Source organism: Crocodylus siamensis, chromosome 6 (genome assembly GCF_052110815.1).
Source record: "Crocodylus siamensis isolate JL-2025a chromosome 6, ASM5211081v1, whole genome shotgun sequence".
Taxonomy (NCBI): domain Eukaryota; kingdom Metazoa; phylum Chordata; order Crocodylia; family Crocodylidae; genus Crocodylus; species Crocodylus siamensis.
Window position 1 is genome coordinate 22387368 of NC_143400.1, and position 17822 is coordinate 22405189.

At 61.4% G+C, this 17822-nt stretch overlaps 2 protein-coding genes across 2 annotated transcripts; both read left to right on the forward strand.

The window, feature by feature from the left end:
* The first annotated feature begins 4234 nt into the window (after window positions 1–4234).
* On the forward strand, window positions 4235–7267 carry LOC149861628 (uncharacterized). The gene is made up of 9 exons (XM_090053788.1): window positions 4235–4240; window positions 4886–4934; window positions 5324–5449; window positions 5622–5693; window positions 5951–6010; window positions 6266–6367; window positions 6453–6527; window positions 6941–6995; window positions 7098–7267. Exons 1-9 carry the CDS (start codon window positions 4235–4237, stop codon window positions 7120–7122), a joined length of 570 nt encoding a protein of 189 aa, XP_089909914.1. The 3' UTR covers window positions 7123–7267.
* Window positions 7268–9989: 2722 nt separating this feature from the next.
* Window positions 9990–17356, forward strand: LOC149861629 (IgGFc-binding protein-like). The gene is made up of 8 exons (XM_090052450.1): window positions 9990–10060; window positions 10346–10399; window positions 10619–10881; window positions 12164–12725; window positions 13485–13684; window positions 14769–15149; window positions 15247–15533; window positions 16069–17356. The coding sequence occupies exons 2-8, from the start codon at window positions 10348–10350 to the stop codon at window positions 16076–16078; spliced, it is 1755 nt and encodes a 584-aa protein (XP_089908576.1). The 5' UTR covers window positions 9990–10060; window positions 10346–10347; the 3' UTR covers window positions 16079–17356.
* Window positions 17357–17822: the final 466 nt, after the last annotated feature.

A 17822-nucleotide genomic window follows, 5' to 3' on the forward strand; every position in this document is an offset into this window, starting at 1 on the left:
CAGCTCCCCTGGATCCCCCCCCCTCAACTTCCAGACACCCCCGGGACCCTCCAGCCCAGTGCCAGCTCCCCTCGCTTCAAGATCCCCTTGGGACCCTCTGGACCCCCCCAGTCTGCTACCAGCTCCCCTGGACCCCGCCTCCAGCTTCACGACCCCCTAGGACCCTCCAGCGCCCTGGACCCTCCCACCCCAGCCCCTCCAGTCTCCCAATCCCTCTCAGCTTGGGCTAGACCCCCCCCAGTGCCCCCAATCCCTCTTAGCCTTGGCCAGACCCCCTCCAGGGACCCTCTGGACCCTTCCCCTGCCTGGAGAGCCCCCCCCGACCCCCCAAACTCCAGGACCCCCCCAGCCTGATGCCAGCCAGCCCCAGGCCACCCTCCCAGCTACCAGGACCCCCCTGGAGCCTCCCAGCCCCCCCCAGGATCATTTAGTTTCCCCCCCCAGCCTGGTGTCAGATGCTTTGGGACCCCAAAGCCCCCCCCCAGACCTCCCCCCCATCAGGGTTGGGCCCCGGAGTCCCTGCAGGGCCCTGAGGTTGGTTGAGCCCCCCAGGGATCCCTGGCTTGGGCACAGCCCCACCCCCAACATCCCAGGCCCAGCTGGGGGGGTCCTCTTTGCTGGTGTGTGTGTGTATCTTGGATGCCTGGGTTCTCTGTGTGGGGTTGTGTAGACCCCCCTCCCTTCCCTTCCCTCTGCAGTCCCTCCGGGTTTACTGTAGGGGTGTGTGTGTGTGTGTATGTGTAGGGGTGTGTATATAAACCTGGGTTGTGTGTGTATGGGGTGAATGTGTGTTGTATGGGGGGGTGTAAGACCTGGGGGTGTGGGTATAGGGGTCTGTGTGTGTATAGGGATGTGTGTGGTGGGGGATACTTGGGTTCTGTGTATGTGTTGAATGCCTGGTGTGTGTGTGTGTGTGTGTGTGAGCCTGGTGTGTGTGGTGGGGAATACTTGGGTTCTGCGTGTATGTATGTGTTGAATGCCTGGTGTGTGTGTGTGTATAGGGATGTGCGCGTGTAAGCCTGGGGGGGTGTCGGATACCTGGGTTGTATGTGTGTGTGCGTAGGGGTGTGTGGTGAGTGCGAGTGAGACCATGCATGCAGGGCTGTGCGTGCCTGCATGTGTACAGTTAGGAACATGTGTGCGAGAGTGTGTGGTTGTGTGTGCCTCCATATACGTGCACGGTGTATGTGCCCCCACTCCCTGCTCAGGCCCTGCGGGGGGATGCTGCCTCTCTCCTGCATCCCGTTGCTAGGAGACAACCCCCCTCCCATCCCCGGGCTCACCTGGGCCGCCCCGTGCAGGCCGGGGGGTGGGGGCTGGGTCCCCCTGAGCCGCCCGGTCCGTGCCCGTCTCCGTCCCTCCCGGCTCCGCCCGGCGCTGCGGCGAATCCCGGGCCCGGAGCCAGGGGGGCTGCGGCTCGGGAGCGAGGGGCGCCGGCGGGGCCGGGGGTCGGGAGCGAGGGGCGCCGAGCGAGGGTACGGCAGGGCTGCGGCTCGGGGTGAGGGCCGTCAGGATATGGGGGGGAGGGGGCTGCAGGTCGGGGGTGAGGGGCACCGCCCCAGTCCCCTGCCAGCCCGCAGCAGGATGCGGTCCCTGAGACAGCTCCAGGGCCTGATTTCCATGGCAACTGCCCCCCCCCCCAGCCAACCACCTGCATTGGATTTGCATTTTTCATGAGCTCCCGGCGCTGCCCCCCCCCCCCCGAAAGCTCATGAGCCGCAGCTGTTCTACGTGTCCAGAGCCCTCCTCAGAGGTGGCTGCAGCTGGGCCCGGAGCCAGGTCCCCCCAGCCCCACTTGGGCCTGTTCTCTGCAGTCGAGGCCAGGCTGCACCACCCCAGAGCTGGGCGCAACCTAAGCCTGGAGCCCTTCATAGCCCCTTCCCTTCCCTGCAGGTTACAGAGACCCTGGAGACCCCTTTCAAGTATGGTGAGTGGGGGCGGGGAGCTGCAGGTTGGGAGTGAGGGGCACCAGGGAGCACTGGGGGCTGCGGGTCAGGAGTGGGGGGCATTGCGGTGGGCCGGGGGCTGCAGGTCGGGAGTGGGGGGCACTGCGGTGGGCTGAGGGCTGTGGGTCGGGAGTGGGGGGCACTGCGGTGGGCTGGGGGCTGTGGGTCAGGAGTGGGGGGCACTGCGGTGGGCTGAGGGCTGTGGGTCGGGAGTGGGGGGCACTGGGGATCACTGGGCGCTGCGGGTCGGGAGTGAGGGGCACTGTGCCCCCCCAGACTACGACACTCTGCGCCTTGTGGGGCTCGTTCTCGCCATCGTCATGTTCTTCCTGGGCATCTTCATTGCGCTGAGTGAGTCCCCCTGACCCCTGACCTGTGGGCTTGGGCCTGGCCTGATCTCTCTGACCCCTGGCTGGGCCCAGGCCCCTCTCCCAGCACCCGCCCCCCCCATTGACCCTCCCCTTCCCTGCAGGCAAGAAGTTCAAGTGTAAACAACCTGAGCCCAGGTAGGTGCTGGGGGGGCTGGACACCTGGGTTCCCTGGGGATGGGGGAGGAGGTTGGGAGGGGTCCTGGATGCCTGGTCCCCTGGGGGTGGGAGATAGAAGGACGGTCCCAGACTCCTGGGTCCCTTCTGGGGCAGCAGGCCTGTGTCCCCCCCTCACCCTGTTCCCCGTGCCCCCCCAGCCTGTCAGCAGACCCCCAGCGGACAGCAACCAGTGGTGAGTGATGGACAGTCCCTTGTGGGGGGGGTTGCCCTCCCTCATTGCCATAGCAATGGTGATAAGGGCAGGGAAGCTGGGGGGGGCACCGCCATGGCGACAGCTGCAGCCCTGCAGCATCTGGGTGGGGCTGGGGGGATGGACCCCTGGGTCCCTTGGCAGAGGGGGTGGCGTGGGGGGGTGGCTCAGACAGCTGGGTCCCCCCTGATGCCCCCTTTTCCCCTGGCAGTTCAGGTGCTGGACGCCGCCCCCGCCGGGCCATGACGGGGCCTGGCCGCAGCCCCCCCGCCTCACTGCATGCTGGGAGCCCCCAACACCGTCCGGTGCATGACCCCAGCTTTGCTCCAAAGACCCCCTCCCCCAGGGGGGAGTCCCTGGGACCCCCGGCCCCCCCCAGAGCCTGGGGGAGCAAGGCCCAGTGCTGGCCATGGGGGCCCAGACGCTGCTGTGATAGGATCCCCCTGTTGCCCCCCCAGTGCCCCCCCAGAATAAAGTGAATCTTTTCTAGCCCGACTCCGTCTCCTCTGTGCCTCGGTGCCCGTCACTCCTGCCCCACAGCCCCTTGCCCCCCCAGCCCTGCTTGTGTCCCCACTCCCAGCCCCCTGCCCCCATTGGATGGTCCAGCTGTTGGGATGGGGTGGCAGGTCCTAGGTGGGGTGCGCCTTGTGGGGGGAGGAGAGGGCTGGATACAGAGCCCCCCCAGCCCCAGCGAGGTCTCTGCAAAGCCAAGGGGGGTGGGGGTTGGCCAGTGGGAAAGGGAGGGGCTGGAGTAGCGTGTGCACACACACACACATCCTGCTGTAGGGACAGCTGGGCCTGCAGGGGTTAAACCAGGGTTGGAGGGGGGAGGGGGAGGGGCAGGGGTATCCCGGCATGCCCTGGGGCATTGCCCTGAGGTGTGACAGTGGTGCCGGCCCCCCCCCCCGCAACACATGCGCACACAAACTCTGACATACACATGTGCACTCACACACACAATTGCACACATACCCACACACAGTGCTCCCACAGGCATGCACACACGTAATCACACGTGCACGCTCCCCCATCACACATGCAGTCACGCCCGCTCAGACTCCCTTACAGACATGTGCCTGCACACACACACACACACACACACACACTTGCACATGCAACCACACCATTCCACACACATGCCTCTGCACCCTGGTGCCCCAAAACACTATGAGACACACACATGTGCAAACACTCCCCAACAGGTGTCCGTGACACTTGCACACAAATGCGCACTGTCAAACACATGCATGTGCACGCAGTCTCACACACGCCCGGAGCCCAGGTGCCTGTGACACATGCATTCACACACACACACACACAGAACCCAGGTGTCTGACACACGCACATGTGCTCTCACACACGCACGTAATCTAGCACACACGCACAGAACCCAAGTCTGTGGCACACAGGCAAATACCCTGACACATGCATGCACACACATGCAACCCCAGTGCCTGACGCACACATGCTCTTGCACACGCATACACACGCCATCACGCCCCCCCTGCATTGCCAGTCGCGAAGAGGAAATGAGCCTTCCCGCTGCCGCCATGAGAGTAAGTGCAGGCGCGCGGCGCCAGAGGCCTGGGTCCCCTGTGGGGCGGGGGCTGCTAATGGAACCCAGGTGTCCGGCTGGGGTCTGGGCTGGGGTCTGAGACCCCCCCCCCCCCCGACACACACATGTGGTGTCCATCCGTCAGTCTGCCCATCCCCAGCCTGGTCTGTCCGTCTGCCCCAGCCCAGCAGGCCCCATCCCCCCAACCCCACTGCATCCCTCTGGCATCTGCCTGTCCAGGCCCTGATTCCCCTGTCCGCCCACCCCTCCGCCTGTCTGTCTCTGTTCCGGGCCTGGCATCCCCGGACTCCTGGGTCCCTGGGAGCGGAGCCTGGGAGGGGAGCGAGAGGCAGCGGCAGGGCTGGGGGGGCCTCTGGTCGGGAGTGAGGGGCACCCGCAGGGGGCTGTGGGTCAGGAGTCAGGGGCACCAGGGGAATAAGCGGGAGGCTGCAGGGTGGGAGTGAGGGGCACCGGCAGGGCTGATTGGAGCAGGGGGCTGTGGGCTGGGAGTGAGCAGCCCCGGCAGGGGAGTGAGGGGCACCAGGGGTGTAAGGGCGGGGGGCACTAGCAGGCTTGGGGGGAGCAGGGGGCTGCAGGTCGGAAGTGAGGGGCACCAGTGACCCCGCCCCCGCCCTTCCCATTGCAGCCCCTGCTCTTCCTGCTCCTGCTCCTGGCTCCAGCTCTGGCCCAGGGAGGTAAGAGACACCCCCCACCTCCTCCAGCCCCTCCGGGAGGCCTGGGTTCTCTGGGAATGGGGTCAGGCCTGGGGGGTGAGAGCCAGGGTCGCTGGGAGCCTGGACGCCTGGGTTCTCTGCCTAGGGCTGCGCCTGGGGCCTGCAGCTGGGGCTGAGGCCTGGAGCAGCAGAGGGCACGCGCACAACCCAGGTGTCTGGGACACGTACAGGCACACGCACACACAACCCAGGTGTCTGGGAAGCGTACAGGCACATGCACACACAACCCAGGTGTCTGGGACGTGCACATCACAAGAACCCGGATGTGTGTCCTGGGGGTGGGGTGTGTGTGTGTGTGTCCATTCTGGATGCCTGGGTCCTGCACTGATCCCTCTGCGCTGCCTTCCCAGACAGTGTCACCGCGACCCCCTGGCTGGACATGGCCTTGGCCACCACTGGTCCTGGCTCCGACCCCTCCACAGCCACCCCCGGCCCCGGCTCCGACCTCCCCATGGCCACCCCCACCCATAGCACCGGTGAGTGCCCTTGTTCTGCGCAACCACCCCCCAGCTGCTCCCCTAGAGCTAGCTGCATCTCAGCCCCTCCCACCCAGGTGTTATGTGTGGCCGCTCCCCAGCTGCTCCCCTCCAGTGTTGGCTGCACCCCACCCACCCCCAGCTCTGACTTCTAACCCAGGCCCTTCATTAGCAGGATCCAGGGCTGATGAGACCACCCCAAGGCCCCGCAGCAAGGACCCAGGGGCCTATGGCCCGACCAGACGTAGGAGACCCCTCCCCCAGTGGATATGACCCCCAAAGCGGGGCGGCTGTGGGTTGGGGGTGAGGGGCACTGGCAGGGCTGGGGGAGCGGGGAATTGCGAGTTGGGAGTGAGGGGCACCAGGGGTATAAGGAGGGGCTGCAGTTTGGGAGTGAGGGGAGCTCGCAAAGTTGGGCAGGGGGTGTTACCCCTTACCCTGCTCCACTCCAGACCCAGTTGCATCTTCCCCCCGCCATCCCTTCCTGCTCCTCTTTTCCAGGCCCCCAGAAGCCTGATGCCCCCCTACCACCACGCCGGGACAAGAGGCCGCCAGGGTCCGGTGAGTGACCCCGCCCCGGCCCAGATCAGGGTGCCTCTGCATGCTCATCAGGCAGTGTTATATTCAGGCATTCCCCAGTGCTGCACCCCAGAGCTGGGCGCACTCTGTGTTCACAAGGCAGTGTTTATGCAGCCATTCCCCAGCTGTTCCACCACAGAACTGGGCACATCTCCATGCTCCCTATACAGTGTTATATGCAGCCACTTCACCCCCGAGTTGGGTGCATCCACCCACCTCCTGCCCTGTTCTATGCAGCTGTTTCCACCTCAGAGTTGGCTGCATCATACAAGGCATTGTGGGTAGTTCTCCTCCCCCCAGGTGCAGACCAGAGCCAGAAGGAGGACGTGTTCACCTATGGTAGGTCCCTGCCCCGAGCCTTGATACCTCCCCCCACCCCCGTCTTGCCCCAGCCCCCAGCCACTAACTGCCCTTGCCTCCCCAGATTACAGTGCCCTGCGCCAGTGGGGGCTGATCGCAGCCGCTGTGCTCTTTGTCACTGGCATCCTCATCCTCACCTGTGAGTGCCCCCTCCCCCATGCCAGGGTTTTCTGGGGTTGGGGGAGTGGGCCTGGGGGGGTCCTCTGGGGTAGGTGGGAACTGGGGGGTGAGAACAGGGGCTGTCTAAGGGCTCGGATACCTGGGTTCTCTGCAGCTTTGTGGGGGGCTGGAAACCTGGACACTTGGGGTCTCTGGCAGGGGAGTTGAGCCTAGGAGCTGAGAGCGGGGGGCTTGGGGCCCACGACACCTGGGCCCCGAGCTCCGGGTCTGGGAGGGGAGGGGAGGGGAGGGGAGTCTGGGGGGTCGAGAGGGGAGGGGGCTGAGAGCCCAGATGCCTGGGTTCTCTGGGAGGGCAGTAGGGCTTGCGGGGGGCAGACCAGACCCCTTGACCTGGATGTTTGGGTTCCCCGTGCCCCCCCGCCCCCTGCTCAGGTGGGAAATCCGGGAAGCGACTGCGATGCCCCTGTGGAGGCAGGAAGAAGCAAAGGTGAGTCTGGCCCCCTCCTGCACCCCTCATTTTCAGGCTTCCTTGCCCCCTCTCATTTTGGGGGACCCCGCTCACCCCGCTCACCCTTCGTGTCTTTTGCAGGAACTATGACATCTCCCGGGTCTGAGACGGCCGCCCCCCGCAAGGAGCCCAGGCGTCCAGGACGCTGACACCCCCCCAGCAAAAACCTGGACCCCCGCCCCCCACCCACCCCGGGCCGCCGGTCGCCCCCCAGTTTTGTACGTGGATGAAAATAAAGAGCCTCTTGGGGAGCCCCCCACACTCGGGTGTTTCTGTGGGGGAGGGGCAGGGGTCCAGACGCCTGGATTCTCGGGGGGGGGAGTGATAGGTGGCCCAGACACCTGGGGTCTATGGGGTCAGAGGTCAGGGGCAAAGAGCGGGGCCGGGCCCCTTGTAACCCCCCAGGGGGTTGGGGCCTGGACACCTGGGTCTCGGGACAGCAACAGGCGGGGAGGAATGGGTGCCAGTAACTCAGGTCTTCCTCCAATCGGAAGCGAGGGGGGCGTGGTTAGCCAAATACATCCCCTCCTACGCGGAAGGGGCGGGGCCTGCCCACAAAGGGGCGGGGCTATGCAAATAATCCTCCACGGTAGGAGGGGGCGTGGTCAGGCCCAGCCCGCGCGGGCCCCAGTGAGGGCGTGGCTATGCAAATTGTGCAGACGCTGGGAGGGAGCTGTGCAGATCTCGGGCGCCCCCTGTCGTCCCCCTTGGCCATTGCAGGCAGTTCTCTACCCCTCCCCCGCTCCCCGGTGGAGGGGGGCCTTTACATGGTGGGGCAAAGCATGATGGGAAATGAGCCTGTGTTCTCCGGAAGCCCTGGGGGCGGGGCTAATGCAGCCAATGGGTCGGGAGGGAGGGGCAGCAACAGCGCTGGGGGCGGGGGAGGAAGGTATTCCCTGCAGCCTGCTCCACCCCAGAGCCAGCTGCCCGTCCAAGTCCCAAGAAGCCTGACAGCCCCCCCGCACCCTTCCAGAGCCCAGCGAGTGCCTCCCGCTCACACGTCCGGGTCGGGGCCCCGGGCCCACCCCAGCTGGGCGCATCTCGGCCCTGTCTCAGTTCCAGACCTCTGGATCAGGCCTGAATGGGGGCCGTGGGCGTCCCCCCCAGGGCTGTCTGTGTCCTATGCAGCCTTTTCCAGGTACCCCCCGACCGAGCTGGGCGCATTTCCATGTTCCCTATACAGTGTTATATGCAGCCACTCCTGGCTGCTCCACCCCAGAGCTGGTTGCATCTCACCAGGTTACAAGCCCTCCTTGTGAGGTGTTACATGCAGCAAGTCTCTGGCTGCCCCACCCCAGACCTGGGCGCATCTCAGTGTCACACAAGCCGGGCCTGTGAGCTGTTCTATGCCGCCGCTCCCCAGACCTGGGCACATCCCACCCACCCCAGGCAGCGCTCTGTGCCGCCGGGCCCGGTGCCGGGCGGGGCGCTAGGGAGCCCGGACGCCGGAATCCCGGTCTTCCTCCAATGGGAAGCGAGGGGCGTGGCTATGCAAACCCACCACCTCTCCTATGGTGAAAGCGCCAGTCTAGGCTAGCCCCTCCAAAAGGTTGGGGGCGTGGCCATGCAAATCTACGTTGGGGGAGAGGGGCGTGGCTATGCAGATCAAGGTCCTAGTGCTCCCTGGCGGCCGCTGTTGGCCACTGCACGCGCCCCCCCCCCCCCGACGCCTGTGTTCTCCTGGCTTGGGGGTCAGGGCTGGATCCCCCATTACCCCCCTCCCCACTGACACCCCTGGAGAGGGAAACTGAGGCAGGGGTGGGCTGGGGGCTCCCCACAGCTCCCCCCACCCCCGGGTGAGTGAATCAGCAGAAACCCTCTGGTCTGGGACCAGCTGGCACCCCCTCGGGGCTGGGCCAGGCAGGCGGGGGGGGGCAGTTTGGCCCCCTGCCCAGGCCTGGCGGCTCCCTGAGGCCTGGGCGGCTGTCCAAAGGCAGGACCTCACCCCACTCCCAGCTCGCACCAGCCCTTTAAGGCCTCCCAGCATTGGGGGGGGGGAGCAGTTCTGTGGCTGAGGGGGGCTTCAGTCTGCCTGGACAGATGGGGAAACTGAGGCAAAGGCAAGGGAAAACCCAGGCGTTCGGGACTGTCATCCACCATCCATTCCCAGTGAACCCGGGTGTTCGAGACCCCTACTCACCACCCCCACAGAGAACCCAGGTGTCCTGGACACCCACCTGCGAAGACCCAGGAGTCCGGGACCCCCACCCACTGCCCCCACAAAGAACCCAGGCATCCAGGACCTGTCCCTTGCAAAGAACGCAGGTGTCTGCAACCCCCTTCCCCCAGCCCGTTCACCAAACCCAGGCGTATGGAGCAGGTGCTGGCGTGGGACCCAAGCGTCCTGCCGGCGCTGGTTCCCTTCCCCCCACCCCCCAATGTTTCTCAGTGGGAAAACTGAGGCAGGAGCAGTGAAACAGTCATTTCAGGAGGTGGGGGCTCCCACCTCCAGCCTGCTCAGCGGCTCCCCCCACCAGCACTGAGTGGTGGGAAAACTGAGGCACGGGGTGATACTTGGCCCTGCCTCTGCCCAAGCCCTGAGGGGTGAAACTCCCCCGCCTGGATGCCTGGGTTTTCCACCTGGGGATGCTGTAGTGGGGCAGCACCTCCCCCCTGCATCCTGCCTCAGTTTCCCCATAAGGGCTGTGAGCTTAGCCCTTCCCTCCCCCACACCAGGGCACAAAGGAAGGGGGACCACTCAGTGCCGGGATGCCTGGGTTCCCTGCCAGCTCTTGCTGCAGTGCTGGGGGGGGACTTTGGGCCCTTTCCCACAGCCTTAATCCTGCCTTAGTTTTCCCACCCGCCCATGGAGGCCTGGGAGCCGCTCCCCGCCCCTCCAGGTTCCCGTCCAGCCCCGCCTTCTTGGGAAGCTCCCCAAGGGAGCTCCTGCTATTCCTGGGAAGCCGAGGTCACCAGGGTCACCCAGGACCTGCGTTTAAGAGCCTCTTCCTGTCTCTGTCTCTGCTTTCCTGTACGAGCTGACCCACCAAGGCAGCCGTGCCTGCCCCCCACCACTGGGTTGGGAGTGAGGGGCACCGGCAGGGGTTGGTGGGGGGATGCGAGTCAGGAGCGAGAGGCACGGCTGGCAGGGGAGGGGCTGCGGGTTGGGAGAGAGGGGCACTGGCAGGGCTAGGGGGCAGGGAACGTGGGTCACAGGTGAGGGGCACCAGCAAGGCTGGGTGGGGGCAGGGGGCTGTGGGCCAGAAGTGAGGGGCACCGGTAGGGCTAGGGGCTGTGGGTTGGGAGTGAGGGACACTGGTGGGGTTGGGGGCTGTGGGTAGGGAGTGGGGAGGCGCTGGCCTGACTCAGTTTCCCCTCCTGCTCTGCAGCCATGGCACCCGGTCTGAGGCTACTCCTTCTAGCCTGCCTGGCAGCTCTGTGTGGTGAGTGGCTGGCGGTGGGTTTGGGACCAATGGTGAGGGGGTGAGAGCTGGAGAACTGTCTGGGATCCTGGATGCCTGGGTCCTCTCCAGCTCTGGGAACGGCACGAGACCTGGTGGGACTGGCTGCAATTTGGGACAGGGGGGAGAAAGGCAGCTGCAAGGGGGTCTCCACCAGCCTCCCCCAGTCCCCTTGACTCCGTCTCCCCCACCCACTGCCAGGTGCCCACCGCGATGGGACCTGCTCCGTGACCGGGAACAGCCACTACATCACCTTCGATGGGCACCGATTCACCTTCCAGGGCAGCTGCTGGTACCAGCTGGCTGGCGCCTGCGAGGGACTCAGTCCTGGCCTGGCTGACTTCCGTGTCCTGATCCGGGGAGATCCCAATGCCTATTATGATGGCAACTTTATCTGGGCTGTGGAAGTCCGGCTGGGTGGCCTCGATGTGCTCATGACCAAGGAAAGCCCCCGGGAGGTCATGGTGAGCTACACCCCGGTGTGGGGTCTCTCTCTTGCCCCCCACCCTCTTGGCCATGAAGGTTAGTGGCTCATGGTCTCTGCACCCACCTGGATGGCATTGAGGAGATGCTAAAGTCCTGGAGGAGAGGCTGAAGGAGCTTTGTAGCTGGCTGAAAGGCCTCCACGAAGGAGAAGGAAAAGCTGTCTTCACAGGATGTGGACCCGTGGCTTGAAGTTGAGGTTGAGGTTGGATCTCAGGGAAATCGTCTTCCCTGTTAGAGCAGGGAGTCAGTGGGAGAGACACCTGGAGGAGCCCAGGACATCCCCATTGCAACACCAAGATCAGCCCTCACCAGTGCCCATCCAGCCTCTCCTTGAACTGACTCCCCAGCTCCCCGGGCGTCTCTCCCAGCTCCAACAGGGAAGATGTTTATCCAGAGATCCAATCTAAACCGACTTTGCTGCAACCCGCAGCCGTTGCTCCACGTCCTCCTCTCTGCAGACAGAGAGAAAACATGCTTCTTCATGGCAGCCCATCAAGTATTCAACCCGGTCTAGTATGTCCAGATGTTCCTTGTCTGGTATCTCCAGGAAGTCAATTTCTGGTGTCTCTTGTACGGGATCTCTGGCACTCAGTGTCTAGTATATTTAGATATTTCTTGGCTGGTATCTCTAGATACTCGATATCTGGTATCTCCTGGCACTCAATGTCTGGTATCTTTAGATACATCTTGGCTCAGATCTCTAAATATGTCTGGTATCTCTAAATATTCAACATCTGGTGTTTCTAGATACTCAATGTCTGGTATCTCTAGATCAGAGGTAGGCAACGTTTTTTGGCCCAAGTGCCTCGGAAGGTGCCGGAGCCCCGACATACTGGAGCCCGGAGCAGCTGTTTGCAGCTGCAGCCGGGACACAGAGCGCAGTCTGCTTGCAGCCTCCCAGCCGCCTGATGGGAGCAACCTTGGCTCCGCGGCTGGCAGCAGCTGCTTAGAGCCCGAGCTGGTGGTGGTGTGCTGAGCAAAATGGCCTTGCGTGCCACGCTCAGCATGCGTGCCGGGGCTTGCTGACCCCTGCTTTAGATACTTTTTGTCTGGTATCTTTGGATACTCAATATCTGCTGACTTGAGGTACCTCTTGTCTGGGTGCTTTTTGGTTGGTGTCTCTAGATACTCAACGTCTGGGATCTCTAGGCATACAACGTCTGGGATCTCCAGACACTTGACATCTAGTTCAACCCCCTGCACTGGAGCCAGATCTTCCCCATCCAAACCCTCCCATTCTTCTGTTCTTATGGCCGCCAGGTGAATGGTGCACTCAGCACCCTGCCCTTTGTCTCCAAGGATGGGAGCATGTCTGTGTCTCGCCAAGGCCTGAACGGCGTCATCCAGACCCCCTCTGGCCTCACTGTCACCTTTGACTGGAGTAGCTGGGTGGCTGTCACGGCACCTGCTGCCTATGCACGCTCCCTGTGTGGCCTCTGTGGGAACTTCAATGGGGATCCGGGCGATGACCTGAGCCCCCGAGGTGGCACGGCAACCTCTGACCCTTTGACTTTCGGGGTGAGCTGGAAGGAGAAGGAAGTGGAGGAGTGTAATGAGTTTGAGAATGAGGAATGCTCAGATCACGACCTGGAGGAGAAGCAGAGGACAGACAAGGAGGGCTGTGGGATTCTCCTAGACAAGGGAGGTCCTTTTCAGGCATGTCACAGCCACATCGACCCCAAGGGCTACTTCGAGGACTGTGTCTTGGACTATTGCCTCTTCCGGGACCAGGAACAGATCTGCTCCATTCTGGCCAGCTACTCCGTGGCCTGTCAGGTAGCTGGGGTCACTCTTCAGAGCTGGAGGACGTCCGAACACTGCCGTGAGTGAAGGCCCCCCAGACCTGGGCCACAGGTTGAGAGCAGCATCCAGGGCTGGGGGCCTTAGCCCCAAGTTCAGTCTGATGTGAAGGGAGGGACAAGGGTGTCCCATAGGTACCATTTAGGGCCTTATGTAGGTCAAAGGGTGTTCATGGGGATGGATGGGTGGACGGGTGGACAAAGATAGATGGAGGTGGGGCATTTGGGTGGAAGGATGGATGGATGCATTGACAGGTAAACAGATGGGGTGTTTGGAGGTGCATGGATGGAGGGTCTTTATGGTGACGGATAGATGGACAATAGACAGAGAGAGGGCATGTGTGGGAATGGATGGATGGGAAGATCAATAGATAGAAGGATAGATCAATGGATAGATAAAAGAGCGGGTGGATGGATGGCTAGATAGAGGGTGTGTGGGAGGATGCCTGGATAGATCAACAAATGGAAGAGGTTTCTGGAAATGGATGGATATGGTGCATGAGGGGATGGATGGAGGTGGGTTATGGAGATGGATGGATGGATAGGTAGATAGACACAGAGGGTGTCTGTGGGGATGGATGGAAGTGAGTGATGGATGGGTGGGCAGGTGGGTGGATGGATGGATATCTAGATCAATGGGGCCTGAAGGTGGAACACACCCTTACCTGGGCTGACTCCAGGGGTTGCACTAGGCCCTATCTGCATAGTCGGCCCCCCTGGTGCTCAGTGTCCCTACGCTTGGCCCTGCCTCTTCATCCCCTCCTCTTCCCCTTCCCCCCCAGTCCTCCCCTGCCCGCCTCACAGCCACTATGAGCTCTGCGCCACGACCTGCGAGGCCCCATGCCCTGGCCTGGCCACTCTGGCCGGCTGCAGCACCACATGCCGAGAAGGCTGCTACTGCGACTCCGGCTACGCGGCCGACGGGGCGGCCTGTGTACTCCGGGAGGCCTGCGGCTGCTTCTACGGTGGACGTCGCCTCGAGGTGGGCCCTGGGGCTGCCACAGGGGCTGGTCTTGCTGGGGTGGGGTCAGGTAGGGATTGAACTCTGTGCTCACGTGTAGGGGGGTGGTTTCACCGGGGGTCCCTGGAGGATTCAAACCTATGTCTCCCTGGCTGGGTCAGGGCAGAGTGGGTTCCAGGAGTGGTGGTGGGTGCTAGGGGCCCTGGGTGTGTGTGTGGGGGGAGAGGCCAGGGGTGGGGGGAGTGGAAGGGCCTGGGGGTGGGCTGGTTTAGATGGGGTTGAGCCTGGCTGGAGCGGGGGACATGACCCTCAGAGGGCCCAGCCAGCCTGGCTTCACTGTGATCCATCCGGCCATCCATCCATACATCTCAAAAAACCTGCATTTGTCCATCTGCCCAGCATCCTCCCACACACCCGCTACCCATCCATCCACCCATTCTTCCATCTATCCATTGATCCATTCCTACATTGAACACCTTCAAGAGTAAATTGGATGCTTATCTTGCTGAGATCCTATGACCCCAGCTGACTTCCTGCCCTTTGGGCAGGGGGCTGGACTCGATGATCTCCCGAGGCCCCTTCCAGCCCTAATGTCTATGAAATCTATGAAATCTACCCATCCATCCTTCGTCACGCCCCCTAGCCATCTCTCCTTATCCAGCCATCAATCTGTCTGTCCATCCGTCTCCACAAAACGCATCCATCCCCAAGTGCCCCTTCTATCCATTTCTGTCTCTCTCTCCATCTCTCCATCTGTCCATCCATCCCCACACACCCCTTCGATCTGGCTACCTTATCTACCTAGCTATGCATCCATTCACCTCTAGCTAGAGAGTAACTCTCCATCCATCCATCCATCCCTACAGCTCCACTCTCCATCCATCTATCCATCCACGTCCCTAACCTTGCTCACGTGTGCCCCTCCAAGGGGTCCAAATCCTGCTGTGATCCATGTGGGGGGTGGACACTGCCTGCCTCAGAGGGGAGAAGGCTGGACAGGGGCCTTATTGCCACTACTCCCCACTCTGTGGCCCATCCTGTGCTGCATCCCAGTGGGCCCCCAACACCTTGGGTCCCAGTCCTGACCAGAGCCATTTCCCTGCAGGCTGGGGAGACTGTCGCGGCTGCTGACTGCTCGGAGACCTGCACCTGCCTTAGCACCGGGGGGCTGGGATGTAAGCTCTGGGGCTGCCCCCCAGGGCAGATCTGTACCCAGCGGGCTGGGACTCCCACCTGCATCCGTGAAGATGGGCAGTGCCGACTAGCACCAGGCACCCAGTTCACCTCCTTTGACGGTGCCATTGGCCCTGCGCCATCCAGTGGTGCCTACATCATGGCCTCCCTGTGCAACGCCAGCACCCCCTCCTGGTTCCGAGTGGTGGTGGTTGCACAGGAGCCCGAAGCACCCAGCCGGGCACCTAGGGTGGTCGTCCATGGGTTTTTTGGAGGCTCTGTCATCACCCTGAGTAGGGGCAACAAGGCCTGGGTGAGTGAGGGAGGCCGCGCTGCTCTCCTCGAGCTGGGGAGACCCCAGGCATCTGGGCTCCTAAGTCCCTGCCTCACTCTCTCTCCCTGGGTTCCAGGTGAATGGGCGCCTGGCCCCACTCCCAGCGCAGGTCTCGGACGCTGTGTCCGTGAGCGAATCTGAGGACAAAGTCACCATCACCCAGAACCCAGGGGTGCATGTCCAGCTCAGCTCCAGCGGGGATGTGACAGTGACCGTCGCCAAGGGCCTGGCCAGCCAGCTGTGTGCGGCCTGCGGGGACTTTGACGGCGATGCCGCCAATGATCTGCAGCTGCCTGGAGGAAGAATTGCGGGGACCATCGCTGAGGTCATCAGGGCCTGGAGGGCTCGGGATTTTTCTGCGTGGTGAGTGTCCTGGTGACGGGGTGCCTGTGGGGTGTCGTTGTGTGTGAGGCGTAGCTACCGATCCATCCACTCATTCATGTTCAGTAGCCACGCAAATCTCTATAGTAACTACAACATTTGGACCTTTATTTATCCATTCATAGCGACTAGAGCATCCATCCATCCACCCACCCGCCCACAAGTGGGTCCTGGTGTCTAACGAGGGGGGCGGGTCTGGACCCTAAGTAGGCGGGGCCTAAAGTCTAACAAGGGGGAATGGGAGTCTGATGAGAGGAGCTTGGAGTCCTAACAAAGGAGTCTGGAGCCTAATGAAGGTAGGGCCTGAAGTCTAAGGAGTCTCACAAGGGGATGGTCTGGAGTCTGAGAAGGGAGTGTCTGGAGTCCTGCAGTTACAGTAAAGCTGATGTACAGCCCTGTAGTTATGCTAAAGCTGGAGTCTAACACAAGGGGTCCCTGGAGTCTAGTGAGAGGGTGCAGGAGTCCTGAAAGGGACCAGGATTCACTCCTTTCTCCCCCTTTTCTCTTTCTCCCCCAGCCCGGCATAAATCCCAGCACGTCCAATCCCCTGTTCCCTGCGCCTGGCACCGGGGACGGGTGGCCGCCAGCCCCCACCTCTCACGAGCGCTCCATCTCCTCTGGCAGTGATGGCTCCAGGGACTACGATGACAGCCTGATAGCGGCAATTAGGATAAAAGAGCTCCATCTGATGGATCTGGTTATATCCAGGCCCAAAGTCTGTGCTCGTAGGCCAGGCAAGACCCCCACCCCACAGGGGTGGCTTCAGGGGGAGTGGGGGGAAGTCACCTCCCTTCTCCCAGCTTCCTGCCCTCCAACAGAGCCTGCAGGGACTTTCGTAAAGTCCCTGAAGCGGGTAAGAGTCCGCTTATACAAGCCAGGCTCTGTATCCCTCTCCATGTCTCTCTTAAGAGAGTGATCACCTGGCCAATGGGGGAGGGAGCAGGGAAACTGAGTCACAGTGCGTGGACTCACTGGACTCCTGCGGCTCATTGCTATCTCTGTTAATGAGCTGCGTCCCATGCTGGAGGGATGTCAGGCTGGGTGGGGGCTTTGCTGATGCACTCAACATTAAACCTTTTCCCAAAATTGCGGGCTGGGAGGAAATTCCCCCATCTCCCTAGATCTGTTTCTGGGGTTAGGTGAGGGCTGGCGGAAGATTCCCTTGGTTAGGATGGGCTGCCAGCTGTTCCAGTGTCGCTAGCTGGCTTTATTTCTGTAGTTATGGTAATCTCAAATGTCCCAGTGTTATCAAGTGGGGAGGATAAGCGTTTTTATTCCTGTACTTAAGGTAAAACTCATGCATCTCTGTGTTAGTGCCTCACCTTTATCTGGTGGGAAGAATAAGCACCTTTATTTCTATATTATGGTAATCCCATGCATCTCTGTAGTCATGCCCCACCTTTATCAAATGGGAAGATTAAAGCATTTTTATTCCTGTCTTTATGGTAAATTCACCTATTAATAACCCATCTTTATCTGATGGAAGGAATAAAGGGCTTTTATTCCTTTAGTTATGATAAAGCTGATGTATGTCGGTATTAATGTCCTACCTGTATCTAGGGAGAAGGATAAGCACCTTTATTCCTCCATTTATGGTAATTTCATGCTTTTCTGTATTCACATGCCACCATGACTGGGAAAACTGGAACATTTTTATTCCTGTAATTATGGTAAAGCTCATACATCTCTGTATTAACGGCCCCCACCTTTATTTAGTGCACTTTTATTCCTGTCATTACGATAAGCTCGTGCACCTCTGTATCCATGTCCTAGCTGTATTGTGTGGGGAAATGAATTCACTTTAATCCTGTCATTATGATAAATGCAGGCACTGCTTTATTCCTGCCCCAGCTGTATAGTATAGAAAGAATAACGCGCCTTTATTCCTGTCATTACGGTAAACAGATGAGCCCGTTTTCCTGCCCCACTTTGATGGGAGGGGAGCGCTTTGCTCCCTACTTAGGGTAGGTAAGTGGTCCCCCAAACTCCCAGCATCCTTTTCACTCCCACTGGGGTGGAGGACACATTACTGGAAGTGGAAGATTAACCCCTTTTGCTCAGTAGGCGCCCAGCAGCTGGGTTAGCCCATGCTGAAGAACCTAAATCACTTTGGTTGCCAGTGGCATAGGCTTATTCATGGGTGCCCAAATCACCTAGGCACCTAGTAGACAGGCCAGGCTCACACTTAGGTGCACAAATCACTTGGATGTCCCTTTGGTGATCCTGTCTCACACTTAGGTGCCTGAATCACTTAGACACCTAGTAGGTGAT

Excerpts from the sequence above, each read along its gene's own strand:
- LOC149861628 (XM_090053788.1), top strand. Across the intron at positions 5,450-5,621 it reads CACCCCCACCCATAGCACCG|CAGGATCCAGGGCTGATGAG; the intron begins GTGAGTGCCCTT and ends GCCCTTCATTAG. Across the intron at positions 6,528-6,940 it reads TGGCATCCTCATCCTCACCT|GTGGGAAATCCGGGAAGCGA; the intron begins GTGAGTGCCCCC and ends CCCCCTGCTCAG.
- LOC149861629 (XM_090052450.1), top strand. The coding sequence starts at position 10,348 with ATGGCACCCGGTCTGAGGCTACTCCTTCTAGCCTGCCTGGCAGCTCTG. Across the intron at positions 10,400-10,618 it reads CTGCCTGGCAGCTCTGTGTG|GTGCCCACCGCGATGGGACC; the intron begins GTGAGTGGCTGG and ends ACCCACTGCCAG. Across the intron at positions 12,726-13,484 it reads GAGGACGTCCGAACACTGCC|TCCTCCCCTGCCCGCCTCAC; the intron begins GTGAGTGAAGGC and ends CTTCCCCCCCAG.